General features: G+C 49.0%; 1 protein-coding gene across 1 annotated transcript; it reads left to right on the top strand.

Annotated features, from left to right (window-relative positions):
- The first annotated feature begins 8619 nt into the window (after positions 1–8619).
- Positions 8620–20138, top strand: RHOG (ras homolog family member G). Its single transcript, XM_058687947.1, has 2 exons — positions 8620–8732; positions 18897–20138. Exon 2 carries the CDS (start codon positions 18965–18967, stop codon positions 19538–19540), a length of 576 nt encoding a protein of 191 aa, XP_058543930.1. The 5' UTR covers positions 8620–8732; positions 18897–18964; the 3' UTR covers positions 19541–20138.
- Positions 20139–20535: the final 397 nt, after the last annotated feature.

Raw genomic sequence — 20535 nt, 5'->3', positions numbered from 1 at the left:
CTCTCCTTCTTCCAGATACGGTTCAAGGTCTCCTCAGAAGCTCCCACTTCTGACCAGTGCCTCTAGTCCAGAACTGGAGCATACTAATGTCTGCCTCCCTCCACCCCATAAGGTTGAGTTTTCAGAGGTCAGGGAACTGTGCTTCATCCATTTCTGAGAAAGGAGGATCCAGTCCCTGGCTCTGCACATAATAAGTGCTCAGTAAAAGCTGGTGGACATGAGTTAATTCATTTGACCACCAAAATATTTCTTGAATAACAACTCTGTGCTGGGAAATTGGACAGAACAGAAGATGAGCCCCTGACCTAGGTTCTGTTAGACATATGCTCTGAGTCAGGGGTCTTAAGCTCAAATGGCAGATAGATAATATAATTGAGGGAAGTAGGTGGGATATAGGGAGTGGTGGGGACTGTGGCACACTGGAGAGCAGGCAAGAAGGTGGACTTGTAATTGTTGGATCATTAAGAGAAGGTTAAAAGCTGGACTTTTATATGACAGATCCCTTTTTTTTTTTTTAGTTCTAGCAATAAATTTAAGTAAAAAACCCTGTACAGACCAGACCAAAAACACATTTGTAGCATAAATTAATCACTCAGATTGCTAGTTTATCATTTCTGCCTAAGCCAACCTGCCTGTTCACTCATTTGTCTAAGAGAACACACTAGAGAAAAAGAAAGTAAAGCATGCTTAACTTCCTTTAAACTCGACTGCATTATTTCTCTTAAGTACCACACGATTTCTTTGGCAGTATGGGTGCATAACCCATTTAATACAAAAAGCCTGGGTCTTGAAGGCAGGAAGTGAGGGTCTATTACCAATTCACATCAAGAATGTGAACCTCTCAGAGCATGCTGCATTTCCTATGAGGCTAAAATGGTGCCTGGTAACTAAAAGTAGAATTAGCATACAATCCAGCAATTCAACTTCTGAATATATACTCAAAAAATTGAAACCAGGGTTTCAAAGAGATATTTGAAACTTTTTTAAAATGTTTATTCATTTTGAGAGAGAGAGAGAAAGAGAGTGCACATGAGCACATGATGGGGAGGGGCAGAGAGGGAGGGAGAGAGGGAGAATCCCAAGCAGACTCAATGCTGTCAGCGCAGAGCCCTAATGCGGGGCTCAATCTCACAACTGGGAGATTATGATTCCAACTGAAATCAAAAGTGGGATGCTTAACTATCTGAGCCACACAGGTGGACCTCAAAGACATATTTGCACACCTATGTTCATAGTAGAACTATTCACAATTGCCAAAATGTAGAAGCAATCTGAGTGTCCATGGACAGATAAATGAATAAACAAAATGTGGTATATACATACAGTGGAATATCATTCAGCCTTAAAAAGGAAGGAAATTCTACATGCTACAACATGGATGAACCTTCAGGAGGTTATGCTAAGTAAAATAAGCTGGTCACAGAAGACAAATACTATATGATTCAACTTCTTTGAGGTACCTAGAGTGAAATTCAGAGGGTCAGAAAGTAGGATGGTGGTTGCCAGGAGAGGATAGGCAATTTTTAATGAATACAGTTTCAGTTTTTCAAGATGAAAAGTGTTCCAGAGACTGGCTTCCAAACAACATGAATGTACCTTACATGACTGAACCGTACAGTTAGAAATGGTGAAGAAGCTGAGGCACCTGGGTGGCTCAGTCAGTTGAGCATCCAACTCTTGATTTTGGTTCTGGTCATGATCTCATAGTTTGTGGGTTCAAGCCCCACATCAGGCTTCATGCTGACAGTGCAGAGCCTGCTTAGGATTCTCTCTCTCCCTCTCTCTCTTTCCTTCCCCCCGCCAAATAAATAAATAAACAAACTTTTTTTAATGGTAAAGAAGGTAAACTTTATGTTATGTATAATTTACCACAATTAAAAATAAAAATAGATGGTACCTGGGAACCAAAGCCCTGGCCTGGATAACAGGAGAAACATTTTGGTTTTCTCTCTGCCTGCAACATCATGATGTAACATCAGAAAAGCCAGTTCCCTCTGGATCTCAGTCTCCCCAACTATAGGATGGATAAGTACCAGATTATTAATCCAGTTTGGCTTTGATATTCTACAAAACAGGAAAATCCTGAGACTGCATGGATCTTCCTGGATCTGAAGCTGTGACTCTCACCTCAATAGCCCCTATGTTGGGTCCTCATGTCAGTGTAGCTTCTGCAAGAACCCTTCATCACATTATGAGTCTCAGGAGGAACCAAAGAGCTTTTTTTTTCCCACCTCTCTTTTTCTTTTCTTTTTTTTTTTTTAATGTTTCTTTATTTATCTGGAGAGAGAGGGCACATGAGCAGGGAGGGGCAGAGAGGGAGAGAGACAGAGAATTCCAAGTAGGCTCCATACCATCAGTGCAGAGCTGGATGCAGGGCCTGAGCCCAAAACCACAAGATCATGACCTAAGCTGAAGTCAAGAATCAGACGCTTAATCACCTGAGACACCCAGGTGCCCTTCTCTCTTTTTTAAACCTATATACCAAGCCTTTACCATACACCTTTACCTCAACAGGGTGTATCTCCCTTGAATTCCTCTTAGGGCCTTGCTCCTGATTTTCTGCAGATATTGGTTAAATCAAATTGGATTAACAATTGTCATCCCTCTATGTCACTATTTGCAAGATTTTTCATATCTACTATCTCATCCTTCCTTCAAAAGAGCTCTGCTAGATAAGACAGAGGCTATACTCATTATAGATTAAGAAAATGAGGCTGAGGCCACCACATCGAGCTCTCTCCCTTAGGATTTTCTCTCTATTCTTCAAGTCTTAGCTCCAGTGAAAGAAAAGCACCCATGCTTTAACCAATGATGACAGCATAGCATGAACCAAAAGTTATGATTAGTCCAAAAAAAATTTTTTTTTAAATACCCAGCTCAAAAGTCACCCCTTCATTCCTTTGGCACCTTGTCTGACTTGCCCTGTGTCTCCAGTCTTCTGCTATATCTTAGAGTACTTATAAAACTAGATTATGATTCTCTCATTAGTATCTGTCTTCCCCATTAGCTTCTGAGTTCATCAAGGACTGAATTTCATTCATCTTCATATTCTCCCAGGAACATGAAGTACATAGCTGGTACTCAATAAAAGTGCATAAATGAATGATGTGTGTTCTCTATGAACCGGCTGTCTTGTCCATAGCTGTCATTCCTCTATACCACAGAGTTTCTGGTTACCAATAGCTTTCATTTTGAAAGTGATAGTATCTCCAGTAGAAGTGTAACAGAGTCCTAAATCTGCTCACAAAAGTTTAGAATCCCTGAGTTTGGGCTGTGTTATTAGTGGCGCTCCCTGGTGTCCAAAAATGGCAAGTACAGCTATTACTGCGAAGCTGTACAGGGTCTGGCTGGGTAAGGAAGAGAGAGATCTTGGCTTCTAACAATTCTTCCTATGCTAGTTTCACAAAGAAAATCACCTCCTCTTCCAAAATCAAGTCTAGAATCTTACTACCAATGTTCATTAATTGACTTAACATATACTGAGCACCTGTTCATAACAACCCAGTTCCTATCCTTGAAGAGTTTGGTTTGGGGGGGAATTTGTATATGAATAGTAATATTCACTTAGTGAGCATTTATTGATAATGTCTTGAGAGGAAATGGTACAGGGGCAAGTGAGGGAGCACAGAGGAGGAACAAGTAACTGCCTAAAGCAATCAGTGAGGCTGTGCAGAGTCACACAGATGGAGTGAGGGGGAGGGGTTCTGCAATTAGATTGCCTAGATTCACATCCAGGCACTGCTGTGTGACTCTGCACCAACTGAATTGCTCCTGGAACTCACCAGAGCTGAAGAAGGAGGAATTCCCAGAGGGGATTATGCCAAATGACCTGTACCACTCGGTTTGGTGGTACAAAGATGCAAAGGTGTTCTGGAGGCAAACAAGGCAACTATTATTCTGCCTGCCTGGGAGGAGAGACCCTCCACTAGATCATGCAAGCCCCTAGTCCTTCCTTCCCCCATCTAGTTAGTTCCTCAGAGGGATTCAGGAACAATGGATCAGAGGACGCAACTCTAGAACTTTGTTTCATTTGTCACTTCCCCTATTTGTTCTTTTTTGCTATCTCCTGTTTTGCTCATCATCTTCCCATGTCATGAAATGAAACATCGGGCTTGTCTTTGGTGGTAGCAATAAAAGGGAGTAATGAAAGAGAGACTCCTACTTTTAACCCTAAGGCAGGCTGAAAGAGGGAACACCAGGGGACCAAGAGGAGCCCCACCAAGCCTGAGTCCCCTAAGCCACATCAGAGAAAGGACAACACAGAATTAGGGTTAATCTGAAGATGCTGCAACTGGGGCTGAGCAGAAGACCTGTGTGGGCCATGCGTGAGCTATCGGGGCTGGAGCTCATGCAGACTAAGCTGGGAAGACCTGTTCGGAAGACATCAGGGCAGAGGTGAGATCATTTCAGGGCTTTTTTTCTTCCTCCTTTCTGTCTCTGCCCTGTTTTTTTAGGGGAGCCAGGTCATGGGCATATAGAGAATGTTTGTCGTACTCTGGGCAATCTGCTCAACACTCAACTTGCATTATCTCATAATCCCACAAAGCACATAGTATTGTCATTCCCATTTTAAAATGAAACTAAATGGGTCTGTTCTATGCTCTTACAGCACTCTGTACTTTTGTATACTTACCTGTTTAAGATCTATCTCCCTTGCTAGTTACATCAGGATAGGGACTTATCTGTGTTTTCACCTCTGTGTCATTGCCATGTGACATTATACCTAGCCTAGAGAAAGTTTTCAATAAAATGTGTTCAAAGAATGAATGAGAGAGTTCATATGACTTGTCAAAGGTCTCAACGTAAGTGATACAACCAGGAATTGAATCCTGGACTGTCTGGCTCCAGAAGCTATCTGTGATCTCTCTGTCCTACCTCTACCAAATACTCTCATATATCATCTCACTTTTTCTTTTTTAATGTTTATTTTTGAGAGAGAGAGAGCATGCATGAGAGCAGGGGAGGGCAGGGAGGGAGAGGCAGAGAGAGTGGGGGACAGAGGATCTAAATTTTTTTTTAATGTTTATTTTTCTTTCAGAGAGACAGAGTGTGAGCAGGGGAGAGGCAGAGAGAGAGGGAGACACAGAATCCAAAGCAGGCTCCAGACTCTGAGCTGTCAGCACAGAGCCAGACGTGGGGCTTGAACTCACAAACCAGGAGATCATGACCTGAACTTAACTGACTGAGCCACCCAGGGCCCCCCCCTTGGCATCACTTCTAAATGTCCCAGTGGGTGTCCTTGTTTCTTAGCTGCTTGTAAGCACAAACACACACCACCTACCAAGAACTCACCTATTTATGGAAAGCAAGTAAGAGACTAGGAAGAAAAAACAGCCCTTTGGGGCTTGTGCCCTCTTCCTACACTCTTCAGCTAAGCATCTTCCTTTTCCAAGAACCCTTTGCAGACAGTCCCACCCCAGTACCTGTCTCCCACTCCTCTGGCCTTATTGGTCCATCCTATATCTGTGCCATAAATGTGGTTCTAAGTCACCTGACCTCTGATGGTTCTACACATTTATTATGGCAACTTAATTCCACAGACGTATACTGACAGCAAATGGGTGCTCAGGCCTGCCTGTGCCAGGCCCAGTGGGTGAACACAAAGATGAATCAGACACAACCTCAAAGGATTTACAGCCAGTGGGGGAGACACACATTAGGCACAGATACAATTAACTAGAGCACAAAGCAAGATGACCTAAATGGTACTAAAGAGCGATGAGCAATATGCTGCATGCATAAACCTTGATTACTTAATTATTATTCTGAAGAGTATATCATAGAAAGTCAGAACTCAAAGGGTATCATCTAATTTAATCCCTTGTTTTCCAGTGGAGGAGTCTGAGACCCAGAGAAGGGTAGGCCTAGCATAAAGTCTCACTAGCAGGTCTGGCTGAGCCAAGACTAGACTTCAGGTCTTCTGAAGCCCAGCAGCCCAGGGCTCTTCCTCTTCTGGTAGCTTCATATGCAGCAGTCCCATGTCCCACCAGACCATGAAATCCTCCAGGACAAGTCAGGTTCTCCCACCAAAGTAAGCTGAACCAGGGCCAGGCATGCCCAAGACCTAAGGCTCTGGAAATGCAGTCTGACTTTTGGCCTACTGCATGTAATGTGCATCCTACTTTTACTACTATGCTTCTAAAACTGATTTTCAAATATTTTTTGCAGGAAACTTTTTTAAAATAAGCTCTTTATCCAGAACACTAGTATATAAATCAGATAAAAGCAAATTAACTCTGGTTTGAAAGGAAGGGAGGCCAGAGCACTACCATTTTCCTGCCTTCAAGTCCTGGGAAGGGAACTCTAGGAACACAACTCGAACACCTTTGTCCTTCGAACACCTTTGTCGGACACAATTTTTAATGGTTTTATAGAAGCTGCTTTAGTTATGTAGTCCTCCACTAAATCCTGTTTTTTATGAAAACTCACAATCCTTTCTTCATTTATCAAACACCAAGCACCAACTGTGTGCTCCCAGTAGGATATCAAGGGGAATCAAATTACCTTTTTGTTTTTCCTGCTCTCCTCTTCTCCACAGAGAGGATTTTGTCCCAAGTGCTATGGAGAGGGAGGAGAGAGACCCAGCCTACACTTAGGAAGATCAGGACAAGCTTTGCCAGAAGGCTCATGGGAATTGAATTCATCTATTCAGTCATCTACCAGTCTGAATCTGACAGAGGTTCCACTTTGTTGCCCTACACCATACCCGCTAGCTGTATGTACTATAGAGCACTTGAAATGTGTCTAGCCAAGATTCAGTCTAAGTGTAAAACACATACCATATTTCAAAGCCTTAGTATAGAAGAATACTATAAAATACCCTATTCATTTTTATAGTCAATAGTTTTTATATTGGTTACATGTTGAATGATAATATTTTGGCTATATTGGCTAAGTAAAACCTATCATTAAAATTGATTTTACCTGTTTGTTTTTACTTTTTGAAAAATGTAATCACTAGAAAATTTTAAGTTACATATGTGTCTTACATTATTTCCACTAGACAGCACTGAGAAAGACTATTGAGTGCATGGCAGAAGTGGGGTGGGTGTATGTGTGTATGTGTGTGTGCACGTGTTTTGTCAGAGGAAGGATAATGGCAGCCAGGGAGGGAGTAGTCCATTAAAGCCAAATTGTGAAAGTCTGAGTGGATTTCACCTGGAAGTCAATACAGGAAAGAAGGCAGGCAGAGGGAACAGAATGGGCAAAGACCCAAAGATGTGGGTAGGCGTGTTGTGTTTAGGAAACTAATTCTTATAGCATGATTTTTTTTTTTTTTTTTTTTTAAGAGAGAGCTAGCAGTCGAGAGGGGCAGCGGGGAAAGAGAGTGACAAAGCCAGAGAATCTCAAGCAGATTCCAGGCTCAGCACAGAGCAGGAGGCGGGGCTCGATCCCATGACCCAGGGATCATGACCTGAGTCAGACGCTCAACCGCTCAACCGCCTGAGCCACCCAGGCGCTCCCAGCGTGATTTTTTTTTTAAAGGCATTTGTTGAATGTTTACTTTGAGTCAGGCATTGACAGCAGATCTTGTACATCCACTTTCATGTTATCTCTCCACAAGTACAGAATGAAGGAGAGGTTATACTATTTTACCAAAGATAGAACTGGGGCTCAGAAAGGTTAAGCTATTTATTCTCGGAGTTGTTCTTCCCCTTTATCTGGAAAACCTCTTGGAGACAGGGAGCCTGTTTTAAATGCCTCTCAGTTTTCCTCCACAGTACACGGCAAGGAGTTCTGCACGTGGTAGGCGCTCAGAAACTTAGTGTTGAACGAAGGATATCCATTCCGAGTCTGAGCAAGACCTGGGTGCAGAAGCACCAGAGGGCGCCCACGAGCCTGCCCACCCACCGGTCCCCAGGGCGCCTGCAGGATCTCGGGCCTGGGTGCGGCCCTGCCGCCCTCAGCAGTTGAGCGCCGCGACTAGAAGAGCGGGCTAGGGGAGCCCTGAGTCCTGCATCCGCCCCGCCCCCTCCCCAGAGCCGGGGCGCACGAAGCAGCCGGTTGCGGAACGACGACACGACATCCTGTTTTTGGGGCCCGCGGCTCTTCAGGCGCCTCTGCTGATCTTGTCTTTCCTCGGGTGCTGACGCCAGCTCCCCTTCCCCCAGTCTGTGCACCCTCCCCAGGGGTCTGGGGCCTTCCCACAGCTGAATCACCACCACTCCGCACTCCCCCAGGGCTCGGGGCAGGGGTGGGGACTGCCCCAGCCGGACCCATTCTGGCCAACCCCCAGCCTCGGCCAGCGATCGATCCTGGGCTTGACTGAAGGCACGCAGCCTAGGGGTGCCTGTTCTTAACATCTTCCCGCGGGGGGGGGGGGGGCGAGATATGGGGAGGGGGGCAAAAGCCTAGCGCCTAGGCTAGGGCCTCTACTGGGGTGGGGGTGGCAAGGAGACTGGGAGAACTGACCTTAGGAGGACCGACATTAGGAGGCCTGACTTAGGGGCCTCCGAGGCAGAGGGCTAGGGTCTGGCGGGAGTGGGGGTGGTGGGGGCAGGACCCTGCCGCGAGCAGGGCAGGCGGTGGGGGTGGGGGTGAGACCAGAGCTGGGGGCCCAGGCCGCCGCACTTCCTGGTCGGGCCCCGCCCGGGCCCGCCCCCGCCCCCGCGCCCCGCCCCGGCCGGCCGGCCCGCCCCCCCCACTTCCTCCAGCCTCCCGCTCTCACTTCCTTCTCGAGCCCCGAGCCGCTGCCGCCGCCCCCAGCTCCCCCGCGGCGGGGAGGGCACCAGGTGAGGCCCGGCGCGGTCCGGCGGGCTGGGGGTCCGGGAGTGGGGAGCCCGGCCGGCGGGGACTGCGTGTGGACGCGGGCCCGGGAAGTTTGCTTGCGGGAGGCCGCGGGCGGGAGCTTCTCGGCTCTCTGCAAGTTGGGCGGGCGCGGCCGGCCGGGCGGGGCGGGGAGCCGGCCACTGCGAGCCGGCGGCGGCTCTGAGAGGGTGGCTTTCTGTACCGAGGGAGGCTGCCCCGGTTCCCGGGAGCCGCGAGGGACCACTGAGGTGGGAGGGTCTCCCGCTCTGAGAGAAAAGTCTCTGAAGTGGAAGAGCTGGGACATGGGACTCGGGGGTGGGGTGACCTCAGAAGTTTGGGGAGGGGGGTTCCGAAGTGTGTGAGGGAGCGGGCCTTCTGGGCTGGAGAAGGCGCTCCCTCTGCTCCGGCAGTTGTGACACTTGGGAGGTTGGAGGGGGGCGGTGTCTGTGGCCTGTGAAGCCTTAGACTGCAGAGAAAGAGCTCCCTCTCTGGAAGATCTGTGCCAATCCGGACCCACACTCACAGGCTGCAGTTCAAGGTCCTGTGCGCTCAGAGGAGGGCGGGGGAGCTCCGCCAGCCCCCCTCTGTCTGTATGTCTGTTTTTCTGACGCCCATCCTCTCCATCCATGGAATCAAGCAACAAGTATTTAGTAAGCAAACATCCTCTGTGCCTAGCTGACCTGGGACTGGCCTTTCTCTTTTGGGGGTAAACTGAGGAAGGAGAGGTCCTGGTTTTGTCCGGTGCCTAGAGGTGCTGATAGCCCCTAACAAGATGGCATCACTGAAAGCAGGACTGAGAGCTAGAGAGGAGCTTTGAGGAGCTAGAGAGACTAGAGCTTCTGGGAGGCAGCAGGGGCTCTGGACTTGGGAAATTATTGGGAGCATCTCCCACTACCCCCCACCCCATCGCTAGTCCCTAAACTGTATACATTCTCATTTCTCTTCCTCTGTTCCTACTTCAGACCCTATCCACAAACCCTCCATCGTCCTCTTCTTGCATCCTTTTCAGTGTTTTCACCTAAACACACAGTCATGCCTATGTCCTGTCCTGTCACCTGCTCTGCCTCTGTGTCCATCTCTGTTCCCTGCAGATTTCCTCCTTCCTTCCTTGCCCAACTTCTGGCTCCCAAACACATACCCATCCTCTTGCATCTTCCACCATCCCTCACTCCTCTTATTCTCTCTATCCCCTTCCCTTTCAGTCACTTATCTCCAACTTTGGGGTCTAGATCTTTGATTGAGTGTGAAAGCCTTTTCAAATCTCCCTACCTCAGAGAGACAGTGATAGAGCCAATTAAAGGGCTGGTAACCCTTTCTATATGTGTGTTTGCATGGGATTGTCAGTGTGTCTATATCTTTATCTTTTGGAGACAAAATAACTGCCCTCAGCCTTGAAATGGCTCAGAGTAGGGGAAGCCAGCAGAATGAAGGGAACCTGCAGTGGGTGAGGTTGTGGTTAGGCAGGAAGAAGCAGTCGGTAGCAGTCAGGGTAGAGTGACACAGGAATAAGACTGGTAAGAGAGGCCATGGGAAATCAAAATCACCCAGACCCTTTGTTGCTTAACCAAGAGGCCAGGTCTGGAGGCTGGGGGATAGCCCAAAGGTCCCTGACTCCAATGCTTACTGGTGGCAACACCACCTGTTAGGGAGAATGGGACCAGGTCAGCTAGGTGTGATGGAAGGAAAGGGAGAGGGCAAAGGTAGGATTCTGGAGGAAAGACTATGGCTGGTCTAACTTCAGTCTTAACTGTTTTAGTTCCAATTCAGGAAAAGAAGAGGGTTGTAAGGCAAAGGTGTCTGCCCCCTCTTCCCTACTGCCTTCAGGGGCCTTCCCAGGCTGGGAATCCACGTGCCCTGGGCTACAGCAAGGCGTTGGTGACCAGAAGGCCCTCTGCTGACCCCTCTGACTTCAGGCATCCTTAATATTCCCCCTCTCACCCAGGAGCCTACTCCCCCTCTTTCAAGAATTTCTCCCGAGTCTAACTTCAGCTCAGTCTGGGTTTATAAGCTCTTGTCCCCATTCTAAAGCTCCTTCCTCAAGTCTTTGGGAAGCATACTGATAGATCCTGCCTCTCTACCTCCTTAAGTCTACTGTATTCATTTTTCTCCATTAGAAAAAAAAGAGAAGTAGAGGGGAACTTTTTTGGGATTCCCAAGCACAGCTAGATTTAAGGGCTAATCTGGTTCCTCATTCTGTTCTCTTCCCTTTGCACAGTTGTCCCTCTCCCATGAATCATCCCTTCTTCCACCCACCTATATCTCCTGTTATTTCTGGGAGGTATAGGGTATTCCACTCCAGGAGGAAATCCCAGGGACCTGCAAAAAATTCCAGTTCAGAGAAGGATGTTCATGCAAGGTCCTTTTTCAGCATCATGGCTCATTAAAAAACCATTCAGGAGTTCTGACTCCCCACCTGCTTAAACCAGTACTTATTTTAGGAAGAAATGGCTAATGTGAGATTGTCACAGATCCTGGTTGGAAATCTAGGATATGGAGAGTTGTTTCTGACCAGCTTGTTTGGGCAGATGAGGTGGCTGATATGAGCTTTTAGGAGGTCTTAAACAGCAACATAGGAGAAGCTGTAGCTATAGTGAGACAGATATTACAATGAGGGTAGCTGGGCAACTAGGAAGAAGGTGGGGCCCTGGCCCAGAGTGAAGACCTCTCTCTCCATGCACAGTGTAAACCCATTAGTGGTGAGGCTTGTAGGAGTATGTGAGGAGGGAAACCAAAGACAAAGCCTGGGCCACCTCCCCAGAACAGATTGGTTTTCCTGTCTAGGGTCTAGCTTCCTCTTTTGTCCTCATGTCATGGGCGGAGGGCATCTCCCCAGGAGCTAGAGCCTAGAGTTGTTGCTCCTCAGTTGGGGCAGGGTAGGATGGCTGTCTATACAGTAATGTCAATGCTGAATCATAGCCTAGTATGGTCTAGGCATGAGAGTCAAGGGAATGTGGAAGCAAAAAGGGCTCAGGCATCAACCAGATCCCTTTGGCCCATTTCCGGAAGGAATAAACCATTGTAGGGTCATCCTGAATGAGACCAGAGACATGGGCCTATTCCCAGCTAGAGTAACAGACCTCACCTTCTCCTTTGTGGAAGTGACATCAGACTGGAGGTTAGGAGACCCAGGTCCTTGTCCTGGATTTGCTCCCAACTCTGTATAACCCAGGTCAACTTGGTCTCTTGTAGCTCAGCTCCAGCATTAAGGAGTTGCCTGTCAGTACCTCCAGTGAGCATAGAGAATACTGAGAGCTCTAACTCTTCTTCCCCCAAGAAGCTCCTCATAGCAGTGCCCCTAACCCTGGGCCCTCCTGTCTCATGCCAGCCTTGATCAGAGGCCTGAGTAGTCTCTATCTGTTCAGGGACAGGACCTGCGGCTTCTTCCCCCGAAAGCACAAGGATTCTTACAGGTTGAGAGAAGAGAAGTAGGCAGATCGTTGGGGATTTTGCTAGGGGGCAGCAATACGGGGGAGTACCCTGTGCCCTGCTCCAGCTCTGCCCCACTGACAGTGGAAAATAGATGCCGGAGTTTCCTCCCTGATGTGTTTTTCCCTTGTGGAAACCCCCTCAGACCTGGGGCGGGGCCCAAGGGATAGGGCGCCCTGGGTCTCTCTGGGTATTTTCAGAGGCGGGGGGCAGGATTGGGAGGATGACATTTCTGTAAAGCATGGCATTTCGGTATAGCATCGTGTGAAATGAGCAAAGGCAAAGGAAGTGCCACTTCACAGGCCTTTCGTGGGGCCCCCAGGACTGCTGAGCTGCTGTTAGGTGGGGAGGAGGAAGAGAGGAGGAAGCAAGTGTTGGAGCCTTCCTCTGTGCTGCCTGGTGGGGGAGGGTCAGTCTCCTTAGCTCCCCCAGCCAGAGCTGCCCTGGTCCTAGGGTTCACCCTTTGAGGAGCACCCCAAGTGCTGGGATGGTGAGAGAAGGAAGGGAACTGGGACTTAGTGAAAGGGTCCCAGCCCCCCACAGCCTTCCCAGCTACAACCATCTCGGATCTCATTTCCTCCTCCTCCTAGTCCCTAGTAGGTAGAGTTCTCTTTGCCTCTTACCCTACTGCTGCCATGCAGGCTCCTCTGCAGGGCTGAAGGGTGTAGAATAGCAAGAAGCAGAGAGTTCTTCGGCCTACATTCTTTTTTTTTTTTTTTTAAGGCTGGGAACTAGACTCTCTTGGGTTCTGTCCCTGCTGATGGGGAGAAGGGGAAGAACGAGGGAGACTCAGCCCTTGGCCTCATCCCAGCCCCACACTGACCTCATGTCTCCCCCCAGCTTCCTCCTCCCAGCCCAGCTGCAGCCAGCTGCAGCCCCTTTGAGCCTTTTCATATCACCTCTCCACCTCTCCTGCAAAACAAAGATTTGCAGAGCTTCTAAAGCCATCTCCAACACCACCCCTGATCCTCACCTCATCCTTGACCAAGGGTCTTCCAATATTACCAGTCCTTATCCTTATCAGGATCACTTTTCCTACCCATCTTCCTCATCACCTCTGGGCCAGCTATGCCTGTATCCTGCCTCCCCCCCCCCTTCCCACCTGAGGATAGGGCAATCTAGCCTGTGTGTTCATTACTCTAAATTGTACTCCATAGAGGAAGGAGGAAGTGGGTTACCCTTGTCTTGTGTCTCCGGGGCATGGAGGCTCTTTCTTGTTCCCAGAGTCAGAGTCTGGATTGATGGGGGAGGAGATGTGTATCAGTCTGCAGCTTTTGCTCAGCCCTCTGCTGGGCTTCTGGAAGTAAGCAGGACAGACTTTCCTCCTCATGAGGCATCCAGTTGAGTGCAATGTATAGTAGAGACAGTGCTGGGGAAGGTAGGGCAGGAGAGGGGGTTGCTTTGATGTCCTCGAGAAGCTGGGGAACAGAACTGGGCCCTGAAGGACTGGGAGACTCTGAGGCAGGGAAGCAGAATTCCAAGAAGAGGAACTCCTCTGTGCAAAGACATGAGGGATGGATTGAGTTCATTCAGTTATTTACTAATAGCCACTGTGTGCTGTGCTCAGCCCAGGGAGACAAATCAGCTAGGACCTTGCCCTCTAGACCCTCTCAGTCCAGTGATGAGAGATAAGATTCAGTTCAGCCTCCATGTGATACAAGATAGAATGTACCTGTGAGAAAAATAAGGACCAGACCTGGGATGGGATAAGTCATTTGGGATTTGGGTGATTTGCAAAAACTTTCCTGGAGGAAGTGGCAAGAGTACTTGGCTCTGGAGGACGGATGTTGGAGGTGGGGGTAGGGAGGGGTTGATGGATGGAAATAGGGGAGAAATGCTGGATTCCCACAGGGACAGCCAATATTGTTGCTTGCTGTATTTTGAAGAAGAGTATGTGGAGGCTGCTTGTAGAGGGTCAGGGTGATGTGACCAGAGCTCAGGGAAGAGAATGCCCACAGACGAATTATAGTTAGAATGAATTTCAAGGAGGGCTGTAGAAGGGGATCCCCAGATCTGGGAGGCAGGTTAGAAGGCTACAGTAAGTTCCCATTGCCTTCACACTCCCCCATCTGTTACAGCCCATTCCTCCCCTCCCCCACTCCTAGTTGGGACACTTCCCCTACTATAACGGCCACAGATCTGGCAATCAATCTGCTGCTTCCTTTCCCTCCCCCATTCTGGGCCTGCCTGGGCCACACCCCAAGACCAGGTCCCATTGGGTGAAAGCTGGGCTCCAGGGACCACATTAGCCTCCTATGAGTTGTGCTCCCATGGATTGCTCCTTGTGGGAGCCAGATCAAGCTGGTAGTGTGAGGAGAGACTTTTGCTTATCTAAGTCAAAGCTTTTGGCTGTGGGGTTATTGTCCAATTCTGGGCTTCTATGGCATCTATCCACATTTCAGTAATGGGGCAGAAGCAAACCAATCAGAAGGCAGTGGCTGCACACTCCTGTGTGCCCAGCCCTATACTTAGCTTTTCTGTGAGGGCAGTGGAGAGAAGCTCAAGCTTCAGTATTGGGGGGCACTCACAAGCTAGGAAACTTACATATGACTATCAGAGGAGAATCACACCAAGCCAAAGCCATAGCATGGCTACTAAAAGGGGTAGCCATGCTATGGACTCATGGGACTATGAGACTGAGGCTAGGCCTTGAGTCAGGAAGATGGGAGAGGGATAAAGGGACAACAGCATACGGAAGAGCAAGAGGAAAAGTCCAGAGGCAAGAATGAACCTGGATCCTTTACAAAGGACGGTGGAAATCCCTCTGGAGCAGTGAGCTGGGAACTCACATTTACAAAGCACAAATATTGCACTTAATCCTTATAACAACCTGATAGGTTTGGTGCTATTAGCTCATAAGGGGAAGAACTAGGATTTAAACCCAGGTCTATCTGACTCCAAAACCTCTACCAGATTATGAGGAACTCTGAACACCAAGGTGAGGGACCAGGCATGATCTGAATTAATTTCGGGATATAAAGCCAGAATAATACTATATATATTTGCAAACCTTAATTTATTATTTACTAAACAAAAATCCTTTAAAAAAAAAAAAAAAAAAGTCACCTAGTAAATAAGTCACAGATGATCCCTGACCCCAGGCAGACCAGGCCTCTCTCATGATTGGCCTCTGTAGCACTGACTGATGCTTCTTATATGCCACAGGTTAGACCCTGCCTTCTAGTATGTGCCCTCCTTAAATGATCTGTGGGAACTTATTTGACCCAGCTCAGGCCATAGGATTTCAGAGAAAAGAGTTGTCCTGGGAGAGAGGATAAGGGTCTGAGCTACACCTGAGCAGGGAGAATTGGGATGATGCCACCACTGGATGCCTGCATACATGGTGCTTCCTGCCTCTTGGGATAAAAGGCATTGCTTTTGTTACCTCTTGTGCACATAGCACTTCCCAGTTTACAAAGCACATTCATTCCCATGCTCAGGGATCCTCACAGCTGCCCTTTGAAGGCAGGGAGAGCAAGTATTATCGCTCCTGTTGTACAGATAAAGAAACAGAGGCTCCAGGGAGGGAAGTGACTTACTTGCTTAAGGTCTCTAAGACAGCTGGTAAGGGGTAACTTGGAGGCTGTGTGACACATTTGAAGAAAACATGGGACTTTGGATGACAAAACTGGGGTTTGTGTCCTGGCTTCCATGCTAACTAGCTGTGTGATGTTGGGTTCCTTTAAGTGCCCTGAGTTTGTTTCCTAATCTGTAAATTAGGAATATTACCAGCGGGTTGTTATAAGGATCAAATAATATAACATCATGTACCTATAAAAGGTTGTACCATGTGAAGGCTTTTGATCAAGGGGCAGAGTCAGCAGGTGAATCCAAGAGGTCAAATTCAGGTATCCAGTGCTCTTGTTTCTGTACCACACTGCTTCTGCTTTGCCCTGTTTCTGGACACTACCTCACTCAAGATCCTTTTCCGGTGTCAGTCCCTGTTCCCCTGCCAGCCCGGAAGCTACTCTGTCCCTCCCAGCTTCTTTGAGGGCTGATTTACTGATTGCCGGTTGATAACCCCTCCCTAGAGAGCTGCCCGGAGCCAGCTATACTTCCAGTCTCTTGGGCCTTGTGACTGCCGGCCAGAGTTCCCTCCTTGCCTTCCTGCCTGGGCCAGCCCAGTGTTGGGCTTGTAGGGGAAGAGTTCCCAGTCACACTACCACACCCACTCCTCTGCTCTGTGTGGGACTGAAGATTTACAAGCCCAAGAGGCCTGATCTCAAAATGCCAAGGTCTCCCAGATAATCCTGTGGACACAAGTGATGGCCCTTTCCCCCCACCCAAAAAAAACTGGTTGTTTCTTTCCCCAGGGAAGGCATCACAGAATTCTGAGAATGAATGTGCCCTAACTTGCCCCAATTGCCCAGGCGTTTTGCATTTGCTGACTCAGTCCTCCCACCCCCACCCTGTGCTCCTGGGGGCCTTTCATATGCCCATCATCCTATCCCCTGCTCCCAGGGTTTTTGATGTCTCATTTCATCTACCTAGTACCCTTGTCACAGGCATTTTTCTCCCCATTTCATGGATTGGGAAGCTGAGGCCCAGAGAAGCTAAGTGCCTCATGCTGGGTTGCAGTGAGTCAGCAGCAGAGCAGAGCTGGGACTAGGATTTATGTTAAGTCTCTTGACTCCCAGTCTGAGGTTCTCTCCACTGCCTTAGGGGACCCTTATTTCCTTCCCAGAGCCATTCCCTGAGGTTCTCTATCCTCTCACCTGAGGTTGAACGCATGTTTATTCATTCAAATAAGATGGAAGTATTTTTAATCCCCAGAGGGGCAACCTCAGGGAGTGAAACCATTTCCCTCCAAGCTGGGACCAAGTCCTGGGTCCTGTACAGCTCCCATATGACCAGAATTCCTTTTCTGCTTCCCAGGGAGGGATTCCTTCCCCTCCCCCCCCCCCCCCCATTTGATTTTTGAGGCTTCTGAACCAATGGTTGAGAGGTCAACCTGAGGGGTAAGGGGTTCTCAGACCAGGGTATAGTATGTGTGAAGTGAAATGGGGAAAATGGGCTCGTGGTGATGGTGCTTGGGTAGAACAAGGGATACTTAGAGACTGGGTGGGTCTAAAACAGGGCCGTCCCTTCCAGGGAGCACAGACCTGGTTGTGGGAGAGAGTCAGGGAAAGGAAGTCACATACTGGCCAGAAAAAAAGTCCCCCATGGCCAAGAGGAAGTAGCCAATGAGAGGAGGAATCTTGCCATAGCAGTATAAATAATCACAGGGCTTCCGGAAGCTCTGCTCTGTCCCAGAATTCAGAAGTTCCTCTCCCCAAGGCCCTGTGAACTACAGGGGAGACCAGGGTATTGGCTGGAGCTGGGACTTCTCTTATACTTACCCCACTAATAATTACAGCAGCCTGTTTATTTGGCACTTCCTGTGTGCCACACCTCATGCCAAACACTTGCTTCACATTAGCTCATTTCATACTCTTGGCAATTCTAACACAATAGGCAAGATTGTTCCCATTTTACAGATGAGAAAATTGAGACTCAGAAAACTTAAATATGTTGCCCAAGATCAAACATGACTGGTTGGTGGAACTGAGATTAGAATCCCTGGCCAATCTGACTCCAGCATATATTCTCAGTGATAGTGCTTTAATGTCACTATGTTTTCTACCCGAGTTTAAAAGCTTCTGAAATTTTTCAGAGGCACATGCCATGATCTCAGGAAAAGGACAGAGGAAATAAATGTTTTCCTCTTCCATCCATTCCTCTTGTCTGGGCTTGGAGGATCTACCTCACCCCACCAAGAGCCTTGAGAGAAGATGCTAATGTCTGGGAGCCACAGCCTCTGCCTCATTCATCATCATTACACACCCAGATTCCAGACCAAATCCCAGCCCTGGCACAATCTCCAGTATTCTCCTGCACTGAGTTGCCAGATAGGGTTTGTTGTGCTTACAAGAATTATGGGGTCAGCTCTCCCTCCTTTTCCTCACCTCTCAGGCACCCTGGATTGAGATAGGGCAGCCGTCTAGAGAAGTGTGCTCCTTACTCAGCAGGTTTCTCATTGTGCCTTTTGGTTTGCACACAGTAGCCAAGGTGTCAGGCTTAAGAGTTAAAACATAGTGCACTGGGCAGAATAAGCCCTGAGTTGATAGAGACTCCACACTGCATCTCAGAGTGACCTGGGACAGCTGCTCTGTGGTAGAACCCCTCTCTAGTCTACTCAGTGGGAGGGGTCCCTGTCTGGTAGAGGATCTGGTAGATCCCTACACTTGTATACTGTCTTTTTGTGTTTATACTGCCTGGAGGAAAAGGAAAAAAGTAGCTAATGCTTAGTATGACCAAGGCACTGTTCTAAATGCCTTACATGTATTAATTTACATAATCCTTACAACAACCCAATGAGGTAGGTATTATTTTATCCTCATTTTACAGGTAAGAAAACTGAAGCATAGAGAGGTTAAGTAATTTGTCCAGGGTCACACATGTACAAATAGCAGAACCAAGACTTGACCTTACTCAGTTTGGTACCAGAACTTAGGTGCTTCACATAATACATAATGCCATCTTCCTTACACCTGAGTATCTTTGCTTGGTCTTAGGGCCTCTCTCTCACTGTGTATCTGCCTCTCTAACATCTGTCTTGATGGGGTTGCAGGATGGTGTCAGGTTAAGAGAACAGGAACTGGTTTCCTTCTGTGTGTCCCCATTCTTCTTCCCAATGGGTAGAGGCCTCCATAACCATGAGTGTCCCTTTGATCTGTCCATAGGTCACTGCATCCAGAGGGGCCCAGAAGGGGAAGGAGGCATTGCCTCCACTGTAGCAGCTGCACCCACGATGCAGAGCATCAAGTGTGTGGTGGTGGGCGATGGGGCTGTGGGCAAGACATGCCTGCTCATCTGCTACACGACTAATGCCTTCCCCAAGGAATACATCCCCACAGTGTTCGACAATTACAGTGCCCAGAGTGCGGTTGACGGGCGCACAGTGAACCTGAACCTGTGGGACACAGCGGGCCAGGAGGAGTATGACCGACTCCGCACACTCTCCTACCCTCAGACCAATGTCTTTGTCATCTGTTTCTCCATTGCCAGTCCGCCCTCCTACGAGAATGTGCGGCACAAGTGGCATCCGGAAGTGTGCCACCACTGCCCTGACGTGCCCATCCTCCTGGTGGGCACCAAGAAGGACCTGAGAGCCCAGCCTGACACCCTACGGCGCCTTAAGGAGCAGGGCCAGGCGCCCATCACACCGCAGCAGGGCCAGGCCTTGGCCAAGCAGATCCATGCTGTGCGCTACCTCGAGTGCTCAGCCCTGCAGCAGGACGGCGTCAAGGAAGTGTTTGCTGAGGCTGTCCGGGCTGTGCTCAACCCCACGCCCATCAAGCGTGGGCGGTCCTGCGTCCTCTTGTGACCCTGGCACTCAGCTTGGAGGCTGCCCCTGCCCCCCCACCAGTTGTGCCTTGGCGCCTTGTCTGCCCCCAGCTGTGCCTTAAGGACTAATTCTGGCACCCCTTGCCAGGGGGCTCCCTGAATGCCCTTTTCTCTGAATGCCTATTTCTCCTTAAGGAGGCCCACGGAGAAAGGGGCTTTGGGCCCTGCCCCACTCTGCTTGGGAACACCAGGTATTCCTGAGAGCTCACCCAGGCCAAGGTTGGACCCCTCCCCAAGAAGCCAACCCAGTGCCCCTCCCCCATTTTCCCTACTGACCAGTTGATCCAGCTTTCCACACAGATGTTGCTGCCTATTATGGTGCCTTCTCTCAGGTTAGGAGCTCTCAGTTGTCCCTAACCTTTCCCTGGCTGCTCTTCGAATTGCTCCCCCCCTCAAGATGCTCTCTCCCTTTCCCAAAGAAGGAGCCATAGAATCCTGAGAAGATGAATGTGCCCTAACCTACCCCCATGTGCCCAGGCCTTATGCATCTGCTGACTGACTCAGTCCCCCTCCCTCCCCGGGCTCCTGGGGGCCTTTTCTACCCCCATCAGCATCAATAAAACCTCCTGTCTCCAGTGGCCCTGGCTCCTCCCTGTGTGCTGGGCATTGGGGGTTGGGCAGGGGATGGGCATGGGCTAGGGCTCCCCAGAGACTGGGAGCCTTTTGTTTCCTATAAAAGGGGACAGGAGACAATAGGCTTCATTGTGGTTCCCCCCAGCCCCCAATTTCCCTAACAAAGATCTGGGCTCCCTTGGAGGGGCCAGTCTTGCTCTGGGGCCCAGCCACAGATTCTATAGTGGACTGATTTGCAAAGCATTAAGAAAAACTTTGTGATCTGAGGCTCAGAAAGGGAAAAGTTGAGAACCATCAGCCTGCAGGCAGGTGCTCACAGTCCTGCACTTGAGAGCTGTTGCTTACACCCGAAGGTGGCAGGTCTCACCGACAGAGCTGGGGCTAGAACTAAGGCCTGTGCCT

This window comes from Neofelis nebulosa, chromosome 10 (assembly GCF_028018385.1).
Source record: "Neofelis nebulosa isolate mNeoNeb1 chromosome 10, mNeoNeb1.pri, whole genome shotgun sequence".
Classification (NCBI taxonomy): Eukaryota; Metazoa; Chordata; class Mammalia; order Carnivora; family Felidae; genus Neofelis; species Neofelis nebulosa.
This window is presented reverse-complemented; position numbering and strand designations above follow the sequence as displayed.

Bases quoted from the DNA above. Each gene is read 5' to 3' on its own strand.
- RHOG (XM_058687947.1), top strand. From the start codon at position 18,965: ATGCAGAGCATCAAGTGTGTGGTGGTGGGCGATGGGGCTGTGGGCAAG.